The 12,502-nt window shown below is 45.0% G+C and overlaps 1 protein-coding gene across 2 annotated transcripts in view; it reads right to left on the reverse strand.

Annotated features, from left to right (window-relative positions):
- The window catches only part of DOCK10 (dedicator of cytokinesis 10), a 241,667-nt gene extending 234,999 nt beyond the window's left edge, over positions 1 to 6,668 (reverse strand). For both annotated transcript variants that reach the window (XM_074364399.1, XM_074364398.1), the window contains exon 1: positions 6,451 to 6,668. In XM_074364399.1, coding sequence (XP_074220500.1) covers positions 6,451 to 6,573 — 123 coding nt within the window. In that variant the 5' untranslated portion in view covers positions 6,574 to 6,668. The remainder of the gene's footprint in view (positions 1 to 6,450) is intronic.
- Between the last annotated feature and the right edge of the window lie 5,834 nt (positions 6,669 to 12,502).

Here is a 12,502-nt window from a genome sequence, read left to right on the forward strand (position 1 = left end):
TACAGGAGAGCCTGTTCTCAAGGCTCTGACCTTTAAGGATATTAACACTTGCACTCATACAAAGATAACAAGTTGCAGAATAGAAAATAATATTTGTTTTATTAGAGGTTTTACCCGGGGGGCACCATGACCTGACCCACGTGGCCAGCTGCAAGAACAAAGAATTCCTACACCAAGAAGTTTGCAACAAGCAACCACACCTCCTTCCCTTCTTAGTATAAAAGGAGCCTGAATTCTGACTTGAGTAAGATCATTCTCTAGGACATAAGGCTGCCATCTTCTTGGTCTGCCAGCTATCCAAATAAAGTCGCCATTCCTTGCCCCAACACCTCATCTCCCAATTTACTGGCTTGTTGTACAGCGAGCAGGACGAGTTTGGACTCGGTAACACTAATACTGCGTTTTGCTGTTGTTGCGAATGATGCTTTTTGCCTCCTTATCGTATTTTTTGTTGTGGTAGTCTTACACGCATCTTTGTAAGACCCTTAGAATCACTTCTTCGAATAAGACAGCATGTGAGAAAAGACTCTCAACACAACCTAGTCAAATGGAAATATGTGCTCAAGGACACACGATGCATTGGAACATTTCAGGCACTTGCTGGAGTGGGTGAAGTGACTGAGAATGGAGAAGCGGCCAGTCCTAGAAGAGAAGTGGTCTCAGGAAGAAGTAACCCCACCCTCTTTGACAATTTGCTTATGGCTTTGCTACACAGACAGCATGGGGCTCGCTGAGTTAAGTTTATATTTTAAGCAGTTAACAACCGAGCTCCAGTTGCCTTGGGAGGGTCAGTTACTAATCCTGGTCCCTGGAACAGCCTCTGCTGTGGTTTCTAACAGTGGAAAACTGAAGCAAACACTCACAGGTGCTCTGAAATGCCAGGGGGAAGGACAGAGTTCTGCTTCCTTAGAGAGAGGCACCCATCAGAAGGCAACATCAACGTGTCTTCCTATTTAGAGATGCTGTTGGAAGCAGTTACAAAGCCAGAAAGTAACCTCTGCTGGTTGCTACTCAGGATGCAAAAGAAGTCCCAGTTACTTAACTCAGAGCAAGCTATTAACCCTATGAATCTCAATGGCCTTGTAATTTGTAACAGTAATAACTTTCTCATAGGATTGCTCTGAGAACTAAATAAAAACCTTAGCACTCTGTCGGGCACTTGGTCTGTTCTCAACAAATGGTTTATCATAATACATTTATTACCGCTCTTTTTCTATCCTAGGCCTTAGAGGAAAAGGCGGTGAAGAAAAAGACAGACAAGAATGTTTACTCTTTCTTTCATTTTTTGACCCATGTAGAAGTTTTCTGGATTACACTGTGGTTACTATTTGTTTTCAAAGTTATTTCTGCAATGCCCTTGAGAAGTCAAAAACCTTAGTTGATACAGTCACCAGCCTTCAACCTTAATCTTGTAAAGTAAGTTTATGTTGACTTCTTCACCAGGCAAGAGACTTTTCCTCATTTGAAAACAGAAGCGTGGGGCTGGGATTTCTGCTAAAGCTTGTGATTTCTGCTAAAGTGTAAACACCCTTGTTATGTACAACCCTGTCAAAAAACAAAACGAAACAAAACAAGATGGTGCTGGGAATGCCAAACAAACAGGCCTCTTTTTGCATGTTGCTTTCACTCTAGACACTGACAGCACAAGTGTTTCATTTTCTTTCAATATTACTTCCCATGGCTTTTTTTTTTTTCTTTTTACTGACTCTTACTTCCAGCATAAGATTTTTCAGAAATTCTATTATCTCCCACTCGAAACTCCTCCTCCTCTCAACTATTTGAATATCACAAAGTTCAGAGGGGTGGAAATTCTTCCTTCTAGGAATTCCTCCCACCCTTGCAAATATGTTTACATATTCCCTGCTTCTCAACTGGAGAACTTCAGTCGGTCAAAGGTTCTGCTTCTTTATTCAAAGTTCCCTAAAATATCAAAAGTAGTATCCCTGGGGAACAGAAGGAGTTAGGAAACATCAAATCAAGGCGAAGATACAGAGTCTGGAGGATGACTCAGTCAATACTGTCCTCTCCACCACTTACCCCTTCTGGGTGGCGGGGGAGGGAGGGAGAAAACATACTGATAAAGCACAGTAGCTTATGGCAAGATGTTTCCTCTTCAAAAGAAGTTAATGAATTTGGATACAATTCAAACATGAGTTGCAGAGGAATTCCGGAGTAACAAAAGAATAAAGGTCCTAAAGAATGCATGTAAATAAATTGGGATGTTTCGATCCAGGAAACACAAAAAGGCTTTAGGCAAAACTTGACCAAATGCTTATTTGGTGCTTGGTGAACCCCCACCTACCTCTGTGCTTCCTTCCCATCCTCTGACCCCAGTGAGTTCCCACCCTCTCTGTCACTCCGTCTTCCATCACTCTGACCCAGCCAATCATGTTCCATCAATAAAACTCCATGTCCCTCAACAGACAGACAGATCTGAGGTGGTGTTAGCAGGAAAGTAATATATCTATCTATTTTTTACTGTTTTCCTTTTGAAATGCTATCAAATATAACACATATGTGGAAAAGAGCTTAATGAAACTTAATCTAAATGAACTAATTCATGTGAAAGTATAAATACACTTCATACATTTTAAAAGAAGAGCTTCTTATCCAAAAAGAATCTCTCATCAGTGGCATTACAACTTTGAGGCCAACAAAGTAGGTATAATTAACAAAACACTAATAAAACACTCAAGTCCTAACTTGGAAGAAATGTCCCTAATCATCCTTGAACTGAGATTCTGCTCTAGAGAAGTTTGCTCTGTGGGACAGTCATGAATGGGGTGTCAGGAAATTACTTAAACTTTACTTGATTCTGTGATTCACCTTTGCATGAGCTGTGATTCGTTTGTTCTCTATAAGAAAAAATTAGGGTAACAAAGGAGCAAATAGTTCTCTTTTCAAAATGTATGGCTTTCTTTAATGTTATTACTCCTTTTTTACCTTTTCAACAACTTCATTGAGATAGCTTCAACATATAAAAATTGTATTTGCTTAAGGAGTACAATTTGATGTTTTGCTGTATGCATACATTGTGAAAAGATCAAGTTCAGTAACTTATTCATCACCTCTACATAGTTACTATTGTGTGTGTGTGTGTGTGTGTGTGTGTGTGTTGGGAAGATTTAAAGATCCTCTTAGCAAATTTCAAATGTACAATACAGCATTTTCAACTATTGTCACCATGCTGTACATTGGATCTCCAGAACTCATTCGTCTTACATAACTGACCAGTCTGTACCCTTTGATGAACATCTCATTTCCCCTGCCCTTCCCCACCCCACCCTAGCAACCACCATTCTCTCTCTGCATCTATGAGTTTTACCATTTCAGATTCCACATATAAGTGAGTTAGTTCATGCAGTATTTGTCTTTCTGTGTCTGACTTATTCCACTTAATCTAATGTCCTCTGGGTTCCTCCACATTGTCACAAATGGCAGGACTTCCTTCTATTTCCTTCTTTTTTAAGGGTGAATAATATGTGTGTGTATGTTTGCGTGTGTGTGTATGCACACACACACACACACACAATGGAATATTATATAACCATTTTAATGCAATATTACATGTCCAAAATGGAAAAAAAATACATATATATATCTCGTATTTTCTTTAGCCGTTCATCCCTCGGCAGACATTTAGGTTGTTTCCATCACTTGGCTATTGTGGAAAATGCTGCAATGAACTCTGGAGTGCAAACAATTCTTCATAATTGTCCTTAAGAGGAATGCAGAGTAAGGTAAGTCCTCATGAGGAGTCGACCTGCATGTGAGCTCCTGCAATGCCTTAGGTTAAAACTGAAATCAAGTTTGCTTTGGAATCTATCTATACATTCCTCAGCAACTGCCCTAGTAAGTGCCCTGACTCTGCATCACTTTGTTCTCTGTTCTTCATAATCCAATCACCCAGCTCTCTTAGAAGGCGTTTCAGTAAGGAAGTAACCAGTAAAATTTATATATATATATAAATTCTCAGAGTCCAAAACTACCTTGTTAATCCATTCTCGTAACAGCCTCTTGTTAACCTAATCAGAACCTACAACAATCTCTCCGTAACACTCTGCAGGATTTTGGTCCCCTGAAGAGTGGTTTCAGAAAGGGCACTGTATGAATCTAGCAGTGAGACAGTTTTTCTCAGCAGGACCTTCTAGCGTCTCTAAATAAATTCCAAAAGATGGCAGCTTGCTCCAATATACACAATTCTTCTTGCCTGTATCGATGTGGGATGCCCATAATCTTCTCCCCCCAGTCTATTAATGTTCTCCCTTCACAACTAGGATTTGAGGACTTGAAGCAACAAACATAAAGAGTCTTAAAGAACTGGACCGATGTAAGCCAGGCTTAGTCTTCACTGCACAGTCCAATTACAAGGTTCAGGTTCAAAAGGGATGCTCTGCCCCATGGAATCCCACTGAGTTTGGGTGCCAACGCAGAGAACTCACCACCTCCCTGCTTCCCTTTAAGAGTTAACTGATAGGATGGAATGCCAAGCACAGGACTTCTTGCTGCCAAAATCGCTGCCCAGACTGCCTGCCTAGATGTGTAAGATCCCAAGAAGTGTCTTGGCAAAAGCTCGCTCAGGAGTGTTGGCCAAGGTGCTGAAGTGAGGGGAGGGAGGCAGGGACACCTTTGCCAGCGAATCACCCTTCCCCCAACTCTTTGTAAGACATTGAGCTTATTCATTTTGACAAGATACCCTAGGATTTCAAATCTGACATAAATTTGGAGAAAGGAATGTATGTGTGAATACAAAGGTATCTAGGATACATATTCTTTGGAGAAATCCAAGTGCTACAAAAACTGTAGGAGAATCCAGGCAAAAAGAAAACAAAAATCAAAAACAGCATTTAAGGCTATTTATTCCAACTGAATGCTACTTATTTCTCTGCACTTCTCTCCCAGATTATTACTGAGATTTGCTAAAATGAATCAACTGCAAAATAAAGTTATCACAAAGCAAATGGCAGTGAACGACAAACCCACAATCCTGAATGATCTTCCCAAAGTACAAATTTATTCCCTAGGCATGCCTGAAGATTTCATTATCTCTGCTTTTACTCGAATTGAATCTTTTGTTCAAATGTTCTTTTTGACAGTTTATCCTTCCTGCCTTGAAAATGTGCATGCTGTTATCAGAACCACCCCGGCCCCTGGCACAGGATCTGCTAGCAGTTGAATCTCCTCTGCATAATTGCAGACTGCAGCCAGTGGTAAGTGAAAAAGAAGGCAAGGCACCCTGGCCACTGACTCATTTCACACTCCAGTCACCCCCACCCTCTTGGGCATCTGATGCCTCTTTCTTCTGCCAGGCAATTAGCTTCCGTTCTGTTCAACTTTCCGACCTCTGGCTTTAGAGAAAAGTCCTGGCTGTGGGAACTGGCTCTGGGCAGCTCCTGGCTCCCTCCTGATGGGTGACTGGCAAGAGTAACGCTTTCTTTGACACTCTTAAAAGAAGCCGTTTAATTCCTAATGATATTTCCTGGCAAAAAGGAAAATGAAACCCACAACGTGGGATTCCGGTCCAGCAAAGAGAGGCCAAGAGTGCTGCGGTGCTGAGCCCACGTCTTGCTGTAAGGCTGTTCCCACTCGCTTCCCTTTCCCACCAGAATTGATTTTTTTTTTCCTCCTAACACTTCCATCCCCGAGTGTGACACCTACTGGAACTTATGAACATCTGGGGAGGTATGGATATGATTCGGGCACCAGACGAGAGCGGCTGGCTGCTGCCGCAGGGATTTCCCGCGGAAATCACCCAGCTCTCTTAGAAGGCGTTTCAGTAAGGAAGTAACCAGTGAAGCGATCTTGGCGGGAGAATCCCGCGAACATCTTAGAAAAATACCAGAAACCACTGGATAATTAATGACCTGCGTCTCCCCCAGCCTGGTTCTCTCAGACCTTTCGAGAGTCCTATTAAGTGGTTTGTGGGTTTTTACCCCGTGGAGGGAGACGGGGGAGAAGTACATTTATTCCTGCGATAGCGTTCAGGTGGGGCTCCCAGCTTTAGCCTGGGCGAGGACCTCGGATCACAGCCTCTCCCCCTGCGCGCTAGTCGCCAGGGGTGCAGGGGACGCGCGGACCTGCAGAATCTCCCACCCCTCAGGTCTCTGGCACCCCACAGCCTAGCGCCCATGTGACTCGCGCTGCGTTCCCGTCACCTCTTCACCACCACCCACTCCCAACTCCCAACCCCCAACCCAGGCACATCCTCTCCACGCTGCGCTTCTGCTGCCCCCGCAGCTGTTCATAGCTGAGGGTCCCCGGTCCTCAAACGCGCCCCCCGGTCCTCACGCGTCGCAGACGCCAAGGGCGCCGCCGGGCGAGGCGGCGGGGGACGGCGTTCGGGGGAGGGGAGCGGGGGGCGGCGGGGGCAGGGGCGCAGGGTGCTGGGGCGACCGGGCTCGAGGCCCCGGGGCGCACCCCGGGGAGGCGCGGAGGGCGCGCCGCACTCACCCGCTGCTGCTGCCGGCTGCTGACGGCCACCGCGGCGGCGGACGCGGCGCTGTGCCGGAGCTCGGCCGCCTGCCCGGGTCGCAGCAGGCTCCGGGTGAACCTGCGGGTCCGCTCGCCGGCCATCGCCCGCCGCGCCGCTCGCGCCGCGGGCCCGGAGCGCGCGTCCCGCCGGCCTTCTCCGCGCCGACCTCCTCTACCCACCCGCCGATCAGGAAGCGGAACTCGGAGCCGTTCCCCCCCTCTTCCTCGCTCTACTCGCAAGAGGCGGGTTTTTCGCTCTCGCACCCCCACGCCCCCACCCGCTGCTCTCCGCCGACGCTTCGCGACTACTTTCCAAACTCCGCGCTCCTCCGGGCGCGCGCGGCCAACTCGGCGAGCGGCCCCGGGCCGGCGGCGGCGGCGGCGGCGCCCGTGCAGCGGGGGCCGCGGGACGCGCGCGGGGCGGCTCCAGCCCGCGCCGCCCCCGGGCTCAGCTGGCCGGCCGGGGCTGTCCCCGTCGCCCCGGGGACCGGCAGGCGGCGGGGGAGGGCGCGGGGCTCCGGGCGGGGCCTGCCCACGGCCCTCGTCCCCCTTTGGAGGCTCCTCGCCAGGCTGGCGCTCTGGCTGCGTTTGCTGGTTTGGCCCCGACTCTCCGGGGCTGGCGAATGGGCGCGGGCCGAGCTCCGTTCGCCCTTCCACCCTTGGAAACGGGTCAGAGGCTTCCAAAGGGTCTGGTTGCTGGGATCTCTGCAGCATCCCCCGAGCCAGGCTTACGGAGTCTCCTTTGCCCAAAGTCCTCACTCAGAGCCTTGGCTTAAGTTTCCAAGTTCAAATGTGCCTTCAACCAGTATTTCTTGAACACTTACTGTGTGCCATTTCACATTGTTCTGGAAACTGGGATAAGAGGAACCTTAAGGCTGCGAGAGGCTGATAAGATTTTGGGGTTGGTGGGAGGCAGCAAATAACCCAGTTAAAACAAACGAATACAAATACGTGAACAAGGAAGTTTTAGATAGTAAAAGCTTGAAATCAATAAATCAGCGTAATGTGACGGGAGAGGCTGGGGAAAGGGTGATGTCACATAGGATAAACTGGCTTGAACTGACCACGGAGTTACTAGCTCGTGTGTGGGTCAGGTATCGGGGTGGACTTACATTTGTGTGGATTTTCTGCTCCTACTGGTCACAGATCCATCTGGCCTGCACATGGTCCCCAGCTCTCTGATTAAAGTCTTCTAAGAATTCTCAGTTTTGAGTCACACCCCGGGTGGTTCTCCAACTCCAGATGGTGCTGGGAGGGTGGAAGGGCAGCCCTGGTCCCCAGTCTGAGGCGATCCCAGACAGCCACCCCAAGTATTCTAGGTTTTTCTTGAGAGCTTTTTATAGATCTGTGACCCTGACATTCTCCCCAAGCCAATATATAGTTTTAACACTATTACGGTCACATTTGGATGTAAAGAATTCTTAAGTGGCTGATAAATGCTCTTGAGTCAGCTCTCTGATATCTGGGATTCAATTAGTCAGAGATACTGATCGGGCATTTCAGCACATTCTAGAAATGATGATGGGCAGAGGCGCAGGAGGATTTGGGAAGTGCCGTATGAAACATCAGTTGGCTGTACCATCCCCTTCATAGCAAACTAGCATTGTATGCTGTGACATTGGTCCACGATATGGGAACAAGGGTAAGCAAAGTAGGTGGCTGTTTTGTGGTGACCCAGGAAGATCTCTGTGGGAGTAACGCCCTCCAACCACACCCTCCTCTTAACGAGTGTCCCCTGAGGTGATGCTTTCAAATGGATATTTTCTTGCGCGAGGGGGTGGGGGTGGGGATTCATTGAGCACTTTTGAATGGACTTGAGCTTCCCCTGTAGAGGCATCTAGTCTTTGTCCCTGGTTTCAGAACCTGATGCACAGTAGCTGCTCAACAATATTGGTTTGTGCATGACTTTGCCAAGGACCTAGATGAGCTGTTGCAGTCAGAGAGCTCAGAGTGCTTGCGGCAGGGAAAGACAGAGGAGACGAGAAAGGGGGGCTGGACATGAAGGCTGCAGGGACTGAAATACCTCGGAATGTCATGTGCCCTAGGTACGGCAGGCAAGTTGCCGAGCCAACGCAAAACACCAAGTCACCCCTAAAACACATTCTTCAACTGTGTCCCGTAATAGAAAATCACTAGCACTTCTTTACTATTATGAACCTTCTCCAGCTTCAGAGGCTCACCCAGAGCACTGGTGTGAGAGGATGTGATGAATACCTATTGGTCCTACTCACACCCTGTATGATGGTCATTCCATGGGTCATACTGAGGAGGGTAGATGTGAGTGACCTCAGGGCATGTCAATAACTGGAATAACAGTGAGACTCTCCTTGGCCCTCAATAGTCATGTAGGTTTTAGTTAAGCTCCCTTCTGGATGCCAACGGCAGAGAGCTGAGTTTGTAGACACATACATTCTTTGCTGCAGAAATATAACTTTCAGGTCTGTTAATTTGGCATTCTCTGACTCTCTGCCGGTCACCCATCTCCCAGTGCCCTGGAGAGACTTGGCTGAGATGCTTTGTAAAGGCAAATCTATGAAATTGCCATGAACATCCTAATTAATGTAAACTCTGGACCTGAGTGATTATGCTGTGTCAGTGTAAGTTGGTCAGTTGCAACAAATGTACCACTCTGGTGGGGGGTGTTGGTAATGGAGGAGGTTTAACACTGGGGGAGGTAGGGAGAAATCTCTGCATCTTCCTCTTTATTTTACTGTGAGTTTAACTCCTTTCTAAAAAAAAGTCTTGAAAGAAAAACAAAACAAAGAAAGCAAAGTAACACAACTATGAACAGACAAACAGCCCAGTGGAAGAATAGGCAAAGGATTCCATCATACATTTCTCCAAAGAAAATACGTAAATACCCGATGCTCAATATCATTTATCATCAAGCAAATGCAAATCAAAGTCACAGTGAGATACCACAATGAAGTACCACCCCCACTAGGAGGGCCATAAGGGGAACAATGGAAATGAACAGGTGTTGGGGAGATGTGGAGAAATTGGAAGCCTTGTGTATTGGTGGTAGGGATGTAAAATAGTGCAGCTGCTTTGGAAATAGTTTGGCAGTTCCTCAAAATGGTAAATATGGAGCTACCATAGACCCAGCAATTCCACTCCTAGAGAAATGAAGCCATCTCTTCACACAACTAGTTGCACAAGAATGTTCACAGTAGCCTTATTCAGAATAGCTAAAAGGGGGAAGCAACCTTAATATGCACCACTTGAATGGATTAATAAGATGTGGTCTCTCCATAAATGGAATAATTTTTGGCACCAAAAAATGAAGTATGGATATGTGTTACAACATGGATGAAACTTGAAAACATCATGCTAAATGAAAGAAGGTAGTCACAAAAGTCCACCTATTTTGAAACCTTTCCTATGAAAAGGCAAATCTTGAAACAGAAAGTAGATAAGTGGTTGCTCAGGGCTGTAAGGGGTTGAGGGGAAATGGGGAATGATAGCCAATGGGTACAAGGTTCCTTTCTGGGATGATGAAAATGTTCTAAAATTAATCGCGGTGGAGGTTGCACAAGAAACAGATTACAGTTATTATTTCTGGGAAAAGGAACTTGACAGCTGGGGGACAGGAGTGTCTATATATGTTATTAATATGTGTTTATATTTATTACTATATATTCTGTGTGCTTATTGGATTTTGTATCACATGTATAATAACCTATTCATAAATAAATAAAATAATACTTTACAAAAGAAATTATATCGAAATGACAAAAGGATAACTGCAGATTCAATAAAATTTTTAAAAGTTAAAAATAAGTCATAAGGGGTGTCAGATTTCTTGGCTCATACTTTGGCTTGCGCTTCATCAACCCCACTCCCGCTTTTAAAAAAATTATTCCGTTTTGTTGCATTCTGTGTTCTGCACCTGCACCTTTCCATTGTAAGAGACATCATCACAGAAACATATCCATCCTGGTTCCCATTTTTCAGAAAACAGCTGATTCATAAAACAAGTGAATCTTCAGTGGTCCCTAACATAGCAGAAGAGTGGTTAAAAGCACATGCTATGGACTTCAGCCGCCTGGGTTCAGATCTCAGTTTGACTTCTTCCTTTAGCAATTTTCTTAAATTCTCTAAGCCTCAGTTTCTTCATCTGAAAAATAAGGATGAGAAGAAGTAGCTGAGAAGCAGGGCAGCTGAGAGGGCTAGGTAAGTCAGCATAACTTTCTTAAAAAGTGCTCAGCACATAGACTTCAGTAAGTGTTACCATTATCAGACTTGTAGAGAACCTATGAATTTTTTAAATCTTTCATGTCCTTGAATACATTTGGTAAGAACTTTTGCAGTAAGCAGGATTCGTATTATCATTCTACAGGCAATATTGCAGAAATCACAGGCATTCTGAAGACAACGTCTTAACCCAAATCAATGACTCTGGAATTCCATGAACAATAGTAACACTATAATTCTGATATTATAATGCTAATCCATTGTTATGTAACAACATCCAAGGATAACACAGTGTGTTACAGTCTGGAATGTAGTTTCACAATGTATTATTTCACTTGAGTTTTAATATCTTGTAAAATGGGGTTGTTCAGCTTACCTATCCTATGCCTGATTCTCTATAAGTCAAGGCGGATCATTAGGGTACCTCCCCAGATCCACAGACCAGGCATTTAAGGAATCAGTGGCAGCAAATTTTGTTCAATGACCTTAAATGCAAGCTTTTATTGTTCTGTATTTTCTGGTATTTAGAACACATAACCTGCAACCAAGTTTCATCAAGCTCTAATTCTTCTTTTTATTGAAGTTGGCATGGACCAAGCAAGCCATTTAATCAGAAGGAAATAACCCCACTCTCAACAGACATTTATGGAATATCAACTCTGGGCAGGATCTCACCCTAAGCCATGGGACTGCAGAGCAAAGCAAATGGTCCCTCCCTTTAAATAGCTTAATTTTGAATAGAGAAACTGACTTACAAAACATTAGTGAGGAGGGTGTGTGTGTTGGGGGGTGGTGAGATTATGAAAATGGAGTCTCAGATAGGACCCATGTTAACATTTTGTATTTTACATTCTTATGGCCCTAAGATTGAAAAAATTGGCCTCAGTAACTTGGAATTTTCTGGTTTTCCCTCCCTCTCTCCCTCACTTCTTTCTTTCTTTCCTTCCTTCCTCTCTTCCTTCCTTTTCTTCTTTAAAGCTCAAGTACCGTTTCTCCTGATTCAAAAGCATCAATGGCTTTTTTAGACTCAGTAAGCACTGATTACCTGCCCTGGTACAGTCGGAGGCTCTATACAACTAGAAGCATGAAATCGTCAATCTCCCTCTCCTATCACCCTTCTCCCTGACTTTCCCCAGGGCTGATCACACTTGTCCTGTGAGTTAAGGAAAGCCTTCAGGAACTTTTTCATAGCAGTACTAAGTACAAAAGTGAAAACCACACTATCTTTACTATACCTAGACGTACGATAGTGTGAAAACGTCAAGAGCCGTTAGCCCAGGAGTCTGAAGAGCTGGGTGTGAGTTCACATTCGGGTACTCAGACTGTAGAAAGAACAGATGCCCCTTGGACTAATCCCATGGCATTAAGCCACCTTTCCTAAGTCCATTGTACCCTAGGCGTCAACCTGCCCATCAGCCTGTCTCAAGCTTTATGTATTTCAAGTTTGCCTAGTGTTCTACAATTTACAAAATAGACTATTTGAGTCTCAAACTATTCATCCTGACAGGCAGAAGAAACGTGCAGTATTGCCCCACTGTCCATAAGAGAAAACTGAGAGATCATTTAATAACATTGAAATTAGAAGGAGGAGCATTTTAGTAATTAATCTTAAAAAGGCATAGGAAGACAAATGTCTAAGTTAAAATGATTCTGTGATATTATCAGATTTTCCTTCCTGTTTCCCTATTGAGGGAAAAGTACATGTTTTCTATTTGTAAAAGAGGGAAAGAGGTCCACAGAAGCAGGTGACTTGCCCGGACACTGCAGTGATTGTAATTGGGGTAGGTAAATTAAAATGATTTTGTTTGGTGATTAAAAGTATAAAACTTGCCTTACG

Source organism: Camelus bactrianus, chromosome 5 (genome assembly GCF_048773025.1).
Source record: "Camelus bactrianus isolate YW-2024 breed Bactrian camel chromosome 5, ASM4877302v1, whole genome shotgun sequence".
Lineage (NCBI taxonomy): Eukaryota > Metazoa > Chordata > Mammalia > Artiodactyla > Camelidae > Camelus > Camelus bactrianus.